Below are 16826 nucleotides of genomic sequence, written 5' to 3' on the forward strand. Positions count from 1 at the left end.
CCAATAAGAGCGGGGGGGGCGGGGCGCGGTGCAGGCCGGTGCCGGAGGTCGGGCTCGGAGCGGCGGCGGTCCGGGGGTTCGCGGGTTCGAGACCCGGCGGGGGCGGTGAGCGCGGGGCCGGGCTGGGGGGAGCGGGGCCGGGCTTGGGGGGGGGGAGCGGGGCCCTCGGTGCCCGGTTTTTGGGGCGGTGGGAACGTGCTGCTGCTTGTTTTTTTCCTGTTCTGCCCCATTCTAGTGCGTCAGGGGCTCGTTTCCCGAAATTTCACTCGAATTTAAACCAGCTTTGTGCAGTGCGTCGGCTCAGCTCTAGGCCCTCGTCAGTTGTTTCGCGCTCGTAGAATACCCGGGGGATTTTCCTTCCTCTACAAATTTCTCTGCGCTTCTCATCTCTAAAACCTCCAGGGAGGCTCCCCGTCCTTGCAGGCACCATGTCGTCCGGTCAGGAATCTGTGTTCTCCGAGTATGAGGCGGAAAGCAGCCAGACGTCGAAGCTGCTGCGGAAATTTAAAGAGACGCCGTTTGTGCCCGTCGGTAAGATGAAGTGGGGGAAAATGTGGATTTATAGGCAATCTCCTCCTGGGGAATCAACACGGCAAACACGGTCACCTACCGTGAAAAGGAAATTGCTCTGAAATGACTTCCTCGTGCAGGGCTGGGCTGTAGTAACAGCTTCTACCTGGGGTGGTATTTGCTCCCAGGGGGAGGGAGAAATCAATGAGGCCCCTCATCTTAAGCAGAGCGCCCAGAGCCTAGAAAAAAGAAAGTTGTGAGTTTTAAAAAAAACATGTTTGGGTGATCCTGGTAGGTGGCGAGGATGGTGTCTTGTTCTGGAGGGACTGGGAGCTGCGTGATCACCACACAGTGACTTTCAAGCTAACAAAAGCCCAACCAAAAGTATCCAAAATTCATCCCACCTGATGAAGGTTTCACCTCTCTGTGTGGCCATCCCTTAGTCCAAACGCATTTTCCCACTAGGTTCAGTGGTTCCCCGGCTTAAGGACGTTGTTGAAATCCTCAGCCTCTCTGCTGAGACCCGAAAAAGTCTCGAGGAGAGGGTTGTGTGCCCTGAGAACTTTCCTCTGATCAGGAACTGCCTCTGATGGGAGATGGGTTTTGATTTCCAGCCGCCTTAAATGGAGGGCAGACGGGTCAGCCGGGGTGGGCTGTTCCTTGCCAGCAGATAGCTGCTGGTTTCTGTGGTCACAGGACTTTGTTCTCCAGCTCACGATGGGCTCGGCGAGTCCAGCTTCTCGCAGGCAGATTAGCAGAGTTTACCTTCAGCCTGAGTTAGAGCTAGCTTGAAGGCCCTAGAACTCTTAATTTGTATTTAATGAAGCTATCGTGTGAATCACGCACGGGGAAAGGGTGTTTGGTCTCAACTGGAGCTGGTCACGCTCCTGTTCACGCAGCCAAGCTGTCTGGGTTCTCGGCAGTAAAATACACACAGCCCTTAAAACTTGGCAGCTTTCTTTGGGTTATGTAAATAATCATCCTAAATGTGGAATAAAAGGGACTGGGTTTGGGATATTTTGCGCACCACTGTTCTGTGAGGGCATCGGTGTCCGTGGTGGGAATTGGCACCGCCTGGGCTCTGTTTGGTCTGTCCAAGCACTAAAACGAACGGTGTTGCTGAACCTCAGACCCATGGTGTGGGACAAGTGACTTAGAACTTGTCCCGGTGAAAGCACGCCAAATGTGACAACCCAAAATAACACCCTCAGCGGGCAGGTGGTATGTCAGGATGCATCCGTGCACCAGCAGCACTGAGTGTCCTGGCTGAAGCCGAGCGGTGTTCTTGGTGTGAGGTTCCCTCTAAGAAAGCGAGCAGCGCTTGTGCCCTCTGAAAAATATCAAGGAAACTCCGTGACACCCTGAGAATGTACTGTGAGAGTCTGCTGTCGCGTTTTAACACCAGTGGAAATCATTGTTCTGCCTGCTGTGTGTTAAAGGAGATGGCACTCAAGTGAAAGCAGTAGGAAGAAAAGGGACTTCTATGCACAAATAGCGTTGGACAAAACCAGGCTTAGTCCCAGGATTTCTTCTTTAGATAGATCAATGCCACTGAGATGTTGGAGGTGATTTTTACTCATACGAATGCCTTCCTTCCTTTGCAGGGATGGCTGGCTTCGCCGCGGTGGTGGGCTACGGGCTCTACAAACTGAAGCACCGAGGGAACATGAAAATGTCGCTTCATCTGATTCACATGCGTGTGGCAGCCCAAGGCTTTGTCGTGGGAGCAATAACGTGTGGTAGGTACCGAGCAGGAGGTTCTTGTCATGGGTCCTTTGGGTCACGTAAACCCTCTCACACCTCTTCTGCTGGTGGATAACGTCGGCATGTGTTAAAAACCCTCGGGGTGGAAACATTCAGGCTACCACATATAAATATTTATGCCTGTTTGATCACTCTTCCTAGAGTTCACATAACGTTTAAGTACGTATATTCAATATTAAACTCCACTAACTTTGGGAGTAGAAGTTTTGACCACTTTTAGATGTGGACAGTACGTGTGGTTCTACAGATACTGAAATTAGAGGCAAAGAAAAAAAGGCCATCTGCTGTTAATATTTTCCCTTGAAAATATGTTGCTGTTTCTGAACTTTAATGCATTGGAAGGTCAGCTTCCTGGGTCTCATTTAAGTGTTTCGGCTGTGTGTGTGTGTGAATTTATATCCCATGAAACGCTGTTTGCCCGTACTGTATTCCCAGGAGGTAAAAGAGCAAAGCTTGACTTTGGCTGCAAAGTGAACTAGAGTTGGCTGGGGATCTGCATACCACTAAACTAGGAAAAGTTCCTGTGTATAAAGAATTCTGTAGTGTTCATCATGGCTGTTTAAAGAGAGAATGAAACAGAGTAAGGGAAATATTACTTTGGTTTCTCAGAACTTCAGTGTTCAGATTTTGAAACCCTTCATTTCATATTTAACCCAGCTTTCTAATACTTTTTTTTTTTTGTCATGCAGGTGTGCTGTATTCAATGCTACGGGAGTATGTCATAAAGCCCAAGGAATAATGGAAGAACCTAAACCTCTGTGCTGGTGGTGGCCTGTGTACTGCAGCTATCAACTTAATATTGAGGGGTTCTTGAGGGAAAAAAAATGTGGCTTGAGAGAATTGCCCTTTATTTTGTGTATGGTACGCTGTCCCGAGGCTGGCAGTCTAAATGATTGCATACTAGGTAAAATGGGTATCAGGGTCTGGTTCGTTTTGATTTACCCTACTCTATCCCAATTTTTAGGGGATATAGTAGAGTACAATCACTTTATCTTCCCCTTGAGTGTTAGCTCAATCCTGCAGTTGGTGACTTCTCTTGCTGCTGTTGCCCAAAGTGACAGTTTGAACTAGCTTCTGTTAGGTAGAGGCCACATCTGTAAGACAGCATTGTGAATGCTGTGAATGTTCTGCTGTCATTTCCTATCCTGTATATTTGTCAGCCTCCAGCTGTGTAATTTAGAAGCTTCTAGCAGCACTGACTTCTACAATATTGAGATACCTATAGACATCTATTTTATTTTTTTATTTAAGGCTTAAGATAAGTATGTGGTGTGTTTCAGCTATTTAAATGTTATATTTATTAATTGTTGATGAAAACACCGGCTCCCTATTTTTACTATAGGTTTTCAGATGCTTAGATTACTGTATTTTGTAATTTTATTTACAGTGTTCTTCTGGGTAACATTTAAATGTAACGTTTAAAATGCACTTCGATTTGGTGTTCTAATGCTTTTAAAATACATGATCTAGTTCTGACTTTTGCAGTACCATTCCCCACAGAAGTTTTAAAATGCTTGAATCTGAAAAGCCGCCCTCATACTTCGTGAGACGTAAAACCTTTCTCTGCAAAGTGCCAGTGTTATTTTACACAGGAACCCCTTGAATCTCTTAACAGCAGCTACAAAAATGTGTTGATGAAGCAAATTTGTTTTTTAAAAAAAAAAAAAAAAAAGGCAAGATTTTCTCTGACTAGCTTACATTCCATGGTGGCAGTGTGACAAGAGGAGGTCTAATAAAGCAAGATACACCCTGCACCGGTGTGATTTGTTGAGCAGCGTGTGGTATGATACGAATAAAATATGATATGAATAAACAGCCATGAGCAGTGGAGACACGGAGCTGGTTGAGTTTTGACTGGGGGTTTATGGAGGGGCTCCCCCTGTGCGCAAAGCCTCCGGGGTGGGGTGGGGGTGGGGACTGAGTGAGGGGGGTACATAGAGATTAAAAAAAAGCCCTGAGAGGGCACGGGGCTGCCATGGAGGACCCCAGCCCTCCCTCAGAAGGGCGGAGAGGGGGGCAGGCAGAAGGAGCTGCGTCCACCCGTGGCCGCCCTACAGCCCTGAGGGACGGGGGGGCAAGGGCGCTAAGATGGCGGCCGCGCTGAGGAGAGCGGCGGCCGGCTCAGGGCGCATGCGCTGCCCGGGCCGCCCGCCCGTTGCTATGGCAACCGTGTGAGGCCGCGGCCTAGCCGGGAGCCTGAAGCCTGGGCCCGGGCTTTGCTCCGGGGGCGCCGCCGCCGGGCTGGGGGCTGCGGGGGGCGGCGTAGGTGGGCCCACGGGGTGGGGGGAGGCGGCCGGAGGAGGTCTGGAAGGGAGGGAGGCGTGGGCCGAAGGCTTGGGGCTGAGGGAGGCAGCGCGGCCTGGTCAGGCCCCTGGTGGCAGCCATGCGGGGACCCCCCGCTCTGAGGGGAGGCTGAGCTGTGGTGGGGCCCTCGGGACCTGCTCCGTGCCCGGGTGGGTCACGGTCGGTGGCACTCGCTGCTTGCAGATTGAGGGGAAAGTTGTAAGCCGCGCCGCTGGTGTTTAGGATGAGCAGAGATCTCTCATTGTCGGTCCCAGCTTAGCCCAAAAATGGGGGGATTTGGGTCTTTTTTTGAAACCTGGGGAGGAAGGCTGCATGGGCCTGAGCTGCAACCAGCCAGTGTTCCTTTTAGTCATAAAAACTAGAAGTTGCATGGTTTGGTTGCTCGGTTTGCTTGGGTTTTCCTCCAACTTGCTCTTCTCTAAAAACATTTCTTTTAAACAGATACGTTTACAAGCGTTTTAAAGCATTGCTTTTTGAATGCTAGAGTGAAAAAGACCTGAAGGCTTTTCTGTTTGAAAGCCGTTTATGGAAAAAAAGGGCCCTTAAAGCGAGGCCGTGAGGCTGAGGAGCACAGTGGCTGAGAGGAGGAGGAGGAGGTGGCAGGGAGACGGCAAAGGTCGGGGTGGAAAAACTACAAGGCAGCTATTAGAAGAGGATGTTTTGAATGTGATGTTGATCTCTGCTCTCTGTTGCTCTTCATTTTCCTCCCGCGATGCTTTTAGTAAACCATGGAGTCAGACATCAAAGCACAGGAGCATTTTAAAAGCCAGTTTAAGGCTCTTCAGGAACAACAGCAAAGAAAGCTGCAGAATCTAATGGAGAGGAAAAAGGACAAGCAGAGCAGTCAGAAGGTTAACAATGGCAATGCGAAGGAGACTTTCGGCATCCCGAATGATCTAAACCTGTTTGAAACAGAACAACCTGTAACTGAAGATGACAGCAAAAGGTAAAGGTGTAGCAGCACTGTTCCCTCAGGAGGTCACAGAACTGTGTTTTGCGTATGATCTTATGAAACTCACAATAAGAGAGCACTTTGTCCTCACGTGTTAGGCGTTCAGTAGCCTGGGAAGACTCTCACTGTCTCTGGTACGTTTAGCCTCAGAGCACTGTTAGGTGCTCTTTGTTATCAGAGTTTCACAAACGAAGAGCTGAAGGAAGGACGGAGGGATTGAGGCGGCGTGCTAAGGGCAGCTGGGTGCCGTCTGCCCACCTCCAGTCGCTCCACAATCACTAGCGTCCTTTGAGCTGCTGGTTAGCTCCTGCCTCGTCCTGTAAACAGGTTTCCTACACCGATAATTTCCAAAGACCAGTATGTGCAGAGCGTCATGCAGCTAATGGGTACAAGCCAAAGGCCTGCAGCCCAGAACGTTGTCCCCCACGTACCTGTGCAGTGTGACATGATTTAGTAAGTCAAAAGACAGCCACAGGAGATGAAATATAGGAGAGTCTCATAGGTGGGGTTGCCTCACAGGTAAGATACTTGACAGGGATGTACGAGTTAGGGTTGTAAATCTTCCTGGTGGCAAGGGTTTGGGCCTTACCTCACCCACTGGTGAGTATCTGGATTGTCTGGACACTGGGCATTGTGCTGTGGATCTTCCTGAATCTTGCTTTTGGAGCTGAGTGCAGGAATCAATTTACTGGCCCAGATTTGGAACCCCAGCTCAGATCATTCATCCTCCTTCTAGGATGTAGTCAGTGTCTCCTTCCGACCTAATTAATTTATTTTCACAGACTGGAACAGGTCTGGAACTGGACACATCCCAGAGATGTCTGCAGTTACCGCAGCGTTGGCTATTCTGGGATTTGCTCCCTGTTAGTGGCGAAGGCAGCCTAAGAAATTCCTGCTTCTGCTCACTACTTGCGACTGTGCTGACACAGCTGTTTTCAGGGCTGTGCTGGAAATTGAATTCACTTTCTGGGGCAAGGGTAGTTTTATCTCAGGTCATTTCGGTGATCCAGATTACAGCTTTAGCCCCACAAGCTGTTTTATTGGCGTCACGGTAGGGTGATGTGCTGTGGTACACGCACTGAGGTGTATACCTTTGAGACAGTTTTCCCTCCCAGAATCCAGAGTGGGAAGGGCACCTCTACCAAGGTTTATCAGGCCACTAAGCAAGGTTTATTGGGCCCTAAATGCTGGTCTTCCTTCTGTGTTACTCTGGGCAGCTCCCTGATCAGCTTGTTCTGAAGATCGCGTCCTTGAATGCCTGCGTGCAGAAGCTGCAGCAGAGCTCCTGTGATGATGCAGGGAGCCTGGGAGCGAGCCGCTGAAACTTTCAGGTGCTTCTGGGAACGTGGTGTTTGTACAAAACAGGGAGCTGAGCGTCCAGAAATAACCTGGTGCTCTCCTCCTTGCGCCATCCGTTCCCTCCTGCACACACAGGTCCCTCTCTGTGGCTGGCTGATTGGCCAAGTGTAAGCTTCTGGTCTGACCTCTGCCAGCTGTCCTCGTCCCTTCAGCATTTTCTCTGATAGTATGTACAGATCAGCGAGCAGATTTGAATCAGTTTTTTCTTTTTAAATGCAGAGGGAGACTCATTCCCACGTGTTGGGTGTGGATTTCTTTGGGCGTAAGGTGGGGCTGAGGAGCTCCTGTAACATCCTGGTGCAGCGAGGTGCAGAGTACAAGAGAGTCCCAGCAACTCTGGGGCTGCTTCTCTGCCACCTGCAGTTCAGAAACTGAGGTCTGAGTAATTCAGGAGCTGTTGCTTACGTCTGCGTTCAGCAGCACTGACTGTTCAAAGCCCCGTTTTGACGTAGCAGGTGTAGCACACTGCAGGTTTATTTGCGTTGCCCTTTGTTCAGGTACCTCTACATTTGGCAGAAGAGTGGTTACGAGTGTATCAAATCCAGTCAGGATTTGCTTCTGGAGGGGATTCACCAGGATGCACGGATGCTGCTTTGCAGGATTGCCAAGATAAGACGTTAGGAACTCGTTTCAGAGAACCAGGGCTCCCTCCTGTGCTGTTTACAGCAGCGCCCTGGAAGCATTCTCTGCCCAGAAGTCTCCCTTCCTCTGGGCCTTGGGAGCTCATTTTTCCATCTTTCTGTTCCTGCATCCAAATTTTGTTCAGGCAAGCGCTTAGCTGACATTTCAGGCTGTCTTTTCGGTTTTGTTTGTGTGCGTGCGTGTGACTTTATCCTCCCGGGTCTGTTTGGTGCATTTCAGATTAAGTGATTTTCCCCATCACGTGGAGAATCCCTAACAGAGCGGGGAAAAACACTGAATTTCAGTCACAGCCCCCGCTCACAAGCTTCCCCAGCTCTCTTCCCTTGAACTGCAGTAAACCAGGTTGGCTTTCTGTGGCCTGTTGCTTTTGTCTGACTTTCCATTGCTGAACCACTTGGGTAGAACCTCCTTTGTAACGCGTAGAAGTCTCTCAGAGGAGACTCCAGCTCTTTGCAGTTGGGATTTCCACCCATTTGTTACCGTTTGGAAGCCAGCTCTGAGGCAGACATCGCTGACCGGGTGTGCCGGGAGCTTAGAACCGTTTTTTCATGTTAGTTCCGTAAAGGTTGAAAATGTTTCTGTGTATCCCTCATTAAATCTGCACGGTTTTGTTGTTCGCTTCTGTGAGTGGTACATGTGGGAATAACTTAGTTTTGTCTTTTCTCTGCTTAGATTGCTGCTTTCTTTCTTCTCCTTTGTAAACAGCTGCCTTTGATCTCCCTTTGATTTGCAGCTTTGGAACAGACGTCCACTGCTTAATTACGGGTTGTGAATCATCTTATAAATTGACTCTGCTGTTTACGACAGTGCTTTAAGGGGTCGTTTATTCTGACATGCACACATGCAGCGTGCATTTAACAGCTAAAGCCCAGCTTGAGCCAAAGGCTTGCTAAAACTAGAAGAGAAAATATGCAGGTGGCTATTGAGAAAGCCGACGTCCGGCTGTGGTTATAGAATCACAGAATCGTTAAGGCTGGAAAAGCCCTCCAAGCTCATCTGGTCCAACATCCCCCTGCCACCAATGTCACCACCAAACCATGTCCCCAAGCACCACGTCCAACCTCTCCTTGAACACCCCCAGGGGCGGTGACGCCACCACCTCCCTGGGCAACCCGTCCCAACGCCTGACTGCTCTTTCTGAGCAGAAATGTCTCCTCGTTTCCAACCCGAACCTCCCCTGGTGCAACTTGAGGCCATTCCCTCTAGTCCTAAATGCTTTTATCCCTCTCGTTATGCTTATATCCACAGCCATACACTGGAACAACTGGCCTACATCCAGCCCTCTACGATCACTCAGGCTGCCTGCTTCCTGCTTCGGCTGCAGTCTGGAGCAGTCGCTGTGTAGGCTAAAGGTGTGGGACTCTGGTTTAATCACCACAATGTAGCTACCCAGGTCACACCGCAGGTAATGGGAACCTCAGGCTCAGTTCAGCCGCCTGCCATAGGTGCCTGGTGGTATTTGGGGTGCCCGAGGGTACATCAGGAGCATCCCCATGGGACTCAGACGAGGACCCTGCATCGTTTCTGCTGGCCTCACACGGGGGGCTCTGATAAATGTGGGGCGCCTCGGGTAGATGCCTGTGTGCCCACAGTTTGATTGAGTCCCCGCGGCCCTGATTTCTAGATTTTACATTTGGAGGAACCATCGTGTAAGGACAGCAAAGAGATTAAAGTTGTTCATCCTCTGTGTGCCTGAGAGAGATGAAACCCATAAATGTTACTAAATGTACCAAAGAATTGGAGGAGCGAGGCCGTTTCCTCCCATGCAGAGGGCTTTTTGATATTCTTTGTTCTCAAATGAATTCCAAAAAGTGACATTAACAATACAAACTGATGCTAGTCCGTCCTGGTGGGATACCAAAAAAAATCGGATGAGGACACAGGCAATTGGCCTCTGGTGAATTGCTCTGAAGCGTTCATTTTTAAAGAAAGAACCTCAGTAGCAGCTTTTGTAATTTATGCTCTGTTGGATTCTAGTGGCTTTGGTAAGCAGAGGAAGTAAAGGCTGAATGTCACAGATGCTGAATGGCAAGCCTTCCTGCTTTCCTCTGATGAACCAGATAAGTAAGAATGAGTGAGATGAGGCTGTTCTGTAACCTTAAGAGCCCTAAAAAGATGCCTACTCTGTGATGTTGTGCCCCAGAAAACGTGGGGAAATGCAGAATTTTTGAAGAAGACATAAATGAACTGAATAGATCAGATATCAGATGATCAGCTTCTGTTCTGACCTGAGGTTCAGGGTAGTCTGCTTAATTCAGTAAACTCATTCCTGGTGAGCTCAGCTCATCCAGCACACAGTCTTTTCATTTTATCTCTGGAAGCATTGTTTTGAAGCACATCATGGCGACGTTTGTTGTCGTTGCGACTTATTTTCCCCCAGGTTGCTTGAAGTTGAGAACGAGCAGCTTCAGGATCAGCTTCGAGAGGTCCGGGATGAGAACTGCAGGCTGTACAAACTGGTGAAAGAGAAAGAGTTTGAAATAAAGCAACTCCAGAAAAAAATGCAGGAGGACAGATTGGCTTTGTCAGGTAACGGCGGGAGCTTTGCATTCACACCGTGTTAGTTCCAGGGTTTGCTTGATGCTGATGACAATAGAGGCAGGATAACGGAGTCATTGTGAGCCAAATAATCCTCCTGGCCGAGAAACAGTAATGTGACATCTCTTCACCTGCTTTAGGCTTAAAAAGGAGTATTTCATTCACGTTGTGCTTGCCTCCATTTACTCTTCTCTAAAAAGCTTCTGCTAGGATGAGCCAAAATCAGCTCTTTTAACTGAGAAACAACTGGCCTCTGAGATTTGGTGTTGAGCTTGGCAGTAATATGCCGTAGCACCGAAGCCTCTTGTCTCTGGATTTTGGAAATCGACGCCTGAGAATATACTTACATAGTCAACACTTTGTTGCTGCCTAAACTTGCAAGGGTCTAAGCTGACCCTGTTTGGCATTTGCAGTTACCTAAACGTTGACATTTCCCCCCTCGGGAGAGTCTCATGGCTTTGTTGGCCGTGAGGAGTTCCTTGCAGTGGTTTGACGTGATAGCACACACATGTGGCTTGGCGTGTGTGCTTAAGGTCTGCGTCTTACTCTCCTTCAGTTTCATGAGCTGCAAAATACGAATGCTGCTGCCCCCCATCATAGAAAGAGCTGTCGGGAGGACCAAAAGATATCTGAGGTTTCCGGGTCAGAACTGAGGCACAGAATATTGTTTTTGATAGTGATACTTCCCTTTAAAGAAGTGTAGTGCTGTGGGGATACACATTAATCCCTGCTCCTCACAGATCTTCTGCAAACTTGCATTGATGAGCACAAAAAATGATGACTCTAGAAGCCTTTATATTAATGTCAAGGAGCAGTGTTAGAGGTTTTCTCTGCTACATAGTGTTAAATTCCTTATTCAGGCTTCTTTTGTTTAACTGCCTGAACAGGACACATGCAGCACGCTGGCTGAACGAAAAGTCCAGCTTTGAAAGCGGTTTGGGTGTCCTTTGAAGGCTGAACTGTGCAGTTGGAACCTCTTCCACTGGGTGCCACTGTTGTTCAGGACAGCAGCGATGACCAGGCCGGTAGAGAAGGGGAAAACCAGCAATAAGCGAAACCAAATAATGCGTACGCCTCCACTCGTAATAATTACCTGTAGCTTGTGTTTAGGAGAGGTGATAGGCTATTACTGGGTCAAAACCAGGAGCCAGAAATGCTGCTGCAGCTTCTTGGCTGACTGAAAGGCCAGCTGGTGGCATTTTGCACCATGTCTTACCTACCTACTTCGGGGCAAGAGACCCGGACACATTTCAGGGAAAGAAAGAGCTTTAATTAAACTCGTGCAATGCATTCAGGGGCCATCACGTGGAAGGAAGAGCCTGGGTTTTGGTTAGTTTCGTGTCCTGTGATCCTTAGCGGCCGTTATTTGTTGGGAAAACTAAGGAAAAAGTAGCTTCTAGATGAAAGAGGGAGCACATCAGATAAGGAAGATCAGCGGGAACTCTTAAAATAATGAGCATTATATATGCCAGACATAACTGGTTATTGCAGGCTGGTATTCATTGCTGAGCTAGAGGTTTTCTTGCACGCCGGATGCAATTATATCGATGTTGCACTTGGGCAAGAACTTTTCTTCACCTGTGTGATGTTAACAAAAGCCAGGTGACACAGAAGGCAGTCCTGGGGATTACTTTCTCTGTGACACTGCTCAGCCCCTCTCTGAGGAGGAGGAGAGCGAAGTGTGTGTTTAGAAGAGCACAGTAATACAGTAAGGCTGCGTGCGTTATCGCGAGGGACTTATAAATAGGCACAATGAAATTTCCTGGCTGTTATCCAGGAGTCAGCTGTAGTAGTGCTCCTGACCTTTAAGGACAGATGTCTAGAAAAAGTTTGCACCTCTGTTTCGGCGACTCCTCCAGGAGTAAACAACCAGCGCAAAACAAAATGTTGTCTTTTTCTGTAACATGCCACAAATGCCACAACATGCCACGAGCAGAAAACCACTCTCCCCTTTCTGTGTGTGTTGCTAGAACCACTGGTGTGGCCTCTTCACGTGTGGCTGTTCCTACAGCGTGAAACGTGGCTTTGCTAGCCACGGTGTGACGCTGGCTGAAAGGGCCAGGCAGTCCAGCTGGATCACTGATGCCCCTTTTCCCTCGCTTAGTCATTTATGTGCCTGGCACAGCGCTGGGAGAGATGGCTCAGACAATAAAAGTACACTGTGCGGTGGACAGAGAACAAAAGCATTGTCTATTCTGAATCTTGCCTGTAAGATGTGTCCTTTGCTTTTATGTGTGCTTTTCAGGGACGTCTGGTTTAGCGGGGGACGTTGCCGCTGCTAAAATCGTTGAACTGGCCAAAAAGAATCGTGAGATAACTGCCGAGACTGAGAGCGAAAAAGCCAAAGTGAAGCAACTGAATAACAAAGTCAAAGAGCTGGAGAGAGAAGTGAGGCATTTTTCTTGTTCTCTTTTTTTCAAAGAAACAAAGAAATCCAGCTTTTGGGACAGAGGAGCTGTAGCAGCTGTGGGTTTGATTCATGTTGCCATTTGGAATTTGCTCTTGCATTCATGCTTGCTTTGAGTTCTTGTCATTTCTTTCCACGCTGGGAAGGAGGGATGTGTGCCCTCAGCCGTTCCCACCTTTGCAGAAAGGAGGAGCTAGGAGAGGCTGTCAGTAAGCTGAGACAAAATAATGAGCCAAAGATGTATGAAATGCCAGTTAGCAACATTCGCTTGTATTTGAAACACAAATAGTTTAAGTGCTTTCCGAACTGAGGCGATAACGAGCTATGTCACTTAAGATGGAAAATCTTCACTCAGCCAGCTGTATTCTTCTGGTTTACTACAATGTTTTTATATAGGCTGACCTGTCACAGGACTAATTTCCCTCAGGTGACTGCTGAAATGAAAATTAGATGCCCCGATGTCAGTGTTTACTTTGTTCATTGGCAACTACTGATCTTCCTTGTGCAGTCTTGGTTAATTTTTTCGATCATTTTTAGTGCGTTTTTCTTCACTTTGCCTCCTCAGAAGGCATCATTTAAATGCATCGATAATGTTTATCGCTCTGTCTGACAAATGCATTTTGACTGCATCTTTCACAGTCGCTTATTTTCATGAGTCATTCAGCTATCTGAATTGGATCCCAGTTACTTGAAAGATCAAGAAGTGGTAGATGCCAGATTTGAGAACTGCATAAATCCAAAGAGTTCAGAAGGGCCTTGTCACACAGCTGGCAGGCTGGCTAAGAAATACCTGGTGTAGCTGAGGACCTGTGAAGTTACATAAGTAGGGGAGCAAGATGCAAATAATTTTAAGAAAAAATACCTTGCTTATAATCCTCTATTACAGAAGTGTAAAGACCATTATTCAACCAGAAATGTGAAATATTGTCAGGTATTGACCTAAAAGAAAGGAATTGCAGACGCTTCAGGAAAGAAAGTCAAAGTAAACAGAAATTCTCAAGAAACAGTGCTGGTCAGGGCAGGGATAGGCACCTCAGGTACGAACTAATCTGTTCCTTGGACACCAGCACCATCAAAATCAAAGACAAAAGAAGTCAACCTGTCTCATCTGCGATAGAGATGAACCACGGTTGGGCCCCAGTGAAGCCATGCCCTGGTCTGTGTTTTCATCAAATCACAGAATCATTAGGGCTGGAAAAGCCCTCTGAGGTCATCAGGTCCAACATCCCCCTCCCACCAATGTCACCACTAAACCATGTCCCCAAGCACCACGTCCAACCTCTCCCTGAACACCCCCAGGGGCGGTGACGCCACCACCTCCCTGGGCAACCCGTCCCAACGCCTGACTGCTCTTTCTGAGCAGAAATGTCTCCTCATTTCCTACCTGAACCTCCCCTGGTGCAGCTTGAGGCCATTTTCTCACAGACTCCTTTGGGATGGCTCTTCTCCAAACCATTGGTCATTGGCTGAGTTTTTGGAATGGGTTTGTTCAGAAGAGCTGTATGAAGATGTGAAGGAAGGGTAGGACTAAAGCAGTGCTCAAGAGTGGGAGATACCTATCAAAAACGTTGAGTGAGGTGTAAGGAGAGCTATCACATATAGGAAGCTGCAGATACTCACATCTCTTCAGTAACTTTTACGCTAAGCTGATGAGACCCACTCATCTTTTTCCATTGATTATAGAACAAGACAACTAAAGCACAATTCAGTTACCCGCACAAAGCATAAAAGTACCATTTGAGGTGCCGCTTGACCTCCCAGACACCTGTACAGGGCTGTAGGACATGACAGCACTGGCACTCTGGGTGCAGCAGCTGAGGGCCTGCTAATGTCACATCCCTTGGGCACCTCCAACAGGACCAGACACCCGTGTGGGGCAAAAAAGAGCTCGCGGTCAGTGCATCTGCTTGACCTAATGTAAGGGTCTAGTGTAGAGTGAGCTGAAGAGTAGACTTCCCTGATTGTATTGATGAGACTCCATTAATTATGAATAGAGACGCCCAAGCTGAGAAGAGGAAAAGTGTTAATTTGAGAGTTGGATCTCATTCCATATGCCTGCTTCTAGATGGCTTAAACGCAGGGAAATGAATCATATTGATGGTACCTTGCAAACACGTCGCAGGATGTACTTTGACCAGGGGAAAACAGTGTTATTTCACGTAGTTGTTAGCTCTTTGCTTGCATGAAAGCTGCAAAATATGGAAATCATAAGCGTTTTAACATGGATATGTTCCCACAAACAAAATGCAGGGTGTGGTCATTGAGCAATCGCTTAGCAAAGAGCAGAACACGAACAAAGACTGCAAATGGGTGTTGGCAGGAAACATCATTGAAATGTGACCCAGCAGCTGCCACCACTCGCTGAAATTCCTGACTCTCGGTCCGTTGCCTAAACAAATTTATGAACTGGGTAGAAGTGGTGGTTGGTCTATGCAAGGATTTATTGCAAAGAAAGGTAAGATGGCCCTGAGTTGCACTCTCTGGTTCTCCAGATACGACTTTAATGAAGAAGCTATTCCTTAGAGCCTTCTTTTATTCAGGCAAATAACCAAGATTTTCTGCCCACCTCAAAGAATGAAGTCCCATCCCTTTAAAGCAACACTTCCCGGCCTTTCCAGCTCCAAACTCACTGCGCTTCGGTCCAGCAAGAAGTCTTTGCAACCTCAACAGAGGACATGATCCCGAGGAGTAGGGGCAATGTGTCTGCCTTCCTATTCTGGGGCGAGCAATAGCAGACATACTCTTTACCTGTTGAGAAATGCTACTTCAGAGATGTCCCAGCTGAAGAAAAAGAGACTTAACATCATTACTAAATCTCAGCTGCAGGGCGTTAGGTAGTCATTTCTCCTTTTAGGTTCCTCTGGTGAAAAGAGCTGTGTGCTTTTTATTAAATATCCTGTGATATTCTTGAAAAGTGAGTAAACTGGCATCCAGAGACAACATCCTGATCTGTACTTCATTGGATCTGCGTTTATATGTATACATTCTTATTTTATGAACCTGTGATGAGAAAATCCCCCAGAAATACCCATAACTGATCCCATCTCAGCAAGTCAGAGACATTTTCCCTGAAGTTATTTCGCAGTGAAATAACCCAGGCTTCTTCGGGAACCATTTCAGGAAAAGGCTTTTCTACTATTTTTTTATAAAAAACAAGGGGAAATGAAGTCTTTTTTTTTTTTCTTAGAGCAAATAAACATCCAGGATCATTAAAATTACCATCGTATTTTTTTTCTAATTAGTCTTCCGTGGAGGTGTGTTCTTCACTGTATCCATTCTATAACAGTGCATTTTTTTTTCCAGCTACAGACAGCTGTGGAAAAAATACATTCTCTTGGTGGTGATGATGCAGGAATCAAGCAGTCAACTCTGAAGAAGATAGAAGGAAACTTGGTATGAATTGTAATCGTAGAGTGGAAATGAGAAGTAATAGCTGATGCTTAGTTCTTTCCTATTGTGCATTCCTTTCCTATTGTGCATATCCTTGCCTTATGGCAAGGATGTCTCCCTGTCTCTAGTTTTGTGACCAAATTGCTCTGTTTTCACATCCTCTATACCCCACAAATTAGGGAATGGGTCTGGAAAAAAAAAGATTCTGTGATCCTGATGGATATGTGGATCTTAATAACTTTAGGTTTTCACTGAGGATTCTGTTCTTACCAAATCCATTCTTCTCTTCAAAGGCTGAGAGTCCAGAGGTGAAAGCATTGCAAGAAAAATTAACCACGGCCAACTTTAAAGTGATGGAGTACCGTAACCAACTCCAGTCTGCAAAGCAGGAACTGAAGATGACGCAAAAGGTAGTGTTCCGGGATGCAGTCTGTGGCTGGGATCCTGTTCAGGAGGTATACTCCTGTGACATCAGGAGCAGGCTTCTTTTCCTCTGAGCTTTCGTTAGCCTCCGTGATTCCAGTCAACTGTAAGGAGGTAACAAAACCGGGGGAATAGTGGTTGAACTGGAAAGATATGCACGTGGGCACACACTGATTTCATGCCCTGCCCCTATAACTGGATGGCTGTTTCCATTATTTCTGCTGCTATGATGGGTACAGATCCTTTAAGGTTTGAAAGTCCCAGTTCAGCAAAATAGATTTTGACTGACTTGAAACATATAATCAAGCCCATTCCTCTTTTCCAAAACATTTAAGTATTTACTTTTTAACGTAGGCTTCAGTCCCATGAAGTTGGTGAGATTAAAACCCACACTTGAACCGAAGCACGTTTAAACAGTTTGGTGGAGTGACATCCAGAGTAACTTTTTCCTGCTTGATTCACGATGGGTTTTAATGCATTCCTCTGTGCTCTGCTTCCTTTGGTTTCATTACTTTGCATAAGAGACCTGCAATGCAG

At 47.3% G+C, this 16826-nt stretch overlaps 2 protein-coding genes across 7 annotated transcripts in view; both read left to right on the plus strand.

Moving 5' to 3' along the window:
- HIGD1A (HIG1 hypoxia inducible domain family member 1A) lies at nt 1-4104 on the plus strand. The gene is made up of 4 exons (XM_035554413.2): nt 1-105; nt 403-531; nt 2115-2249; nt 2964-4104. The coding sequence occupies exons 2-4, from the start codon at nt 429-431 to the stop codon at nt 3011-3013; spliced, it is 288 nt and encodes a 95-aa protein (XP_035410306.1). The 5' UTR covers nt 1-105; nt 403-428; the 3' UTR covers nt 3014-4104.
- Nucleotides 4105-4420: 316 nt separating this feature from the next.
- CCDC13 (coiled-coil domain containing 13) overlaps nt 4421-16826 on the plus strand; it is a 31201-nt gene continuing 18795 nt past the window's right edge. For 2 of the 6 annotated variants that reach the window (XM_050708999.1, XM_035554411.2), the window contains exons 1-6: nt 4434-4540; nt 5301-5524; nt 9912-10060; nt 12315-12457; nt 15780-15869; nt 16160-16276. In XM_050708999.1, the coding sequence (XP_050564956.1) occupies nt 5307-5524; nt 9912-10060; nt 12315-12457; nt 15780-15869; nt 16160-16276 (717 nt within the window). In that variant the 5' untranslated portion in view covers nt 4434-4540; nt 5301-5306. Of the gene's footprint in view, nt 4541-5300; nt 5525-9911; nt 10061-12314; nt 12458-15779; nt 15870-16159; nt 16277-16826 lie in introns of those variants that run through there. The other 4 variants (XM_035554409.1, XM_035554408.2, XM_050708998.1 and 1 more) reach the window with 4 other exon arrangements.

Source organism: Cygnus atratus, chromosome 2 (genome assembly GCF_013377495.2).
Source record: "Cygnus atratus isolate AKBS03 ecotype Queensland, Australia chromosome 2, CAtr_DNAZoo_HiC_assembly, whole genome shotgun sequence".
In the NCBI taxonomy this organism is placed as follows: Eukaryota; Metazoa; Chordata; class Aves; order Anseriformes; family Anatidae; genus Cygnus; species Cygnus atratus.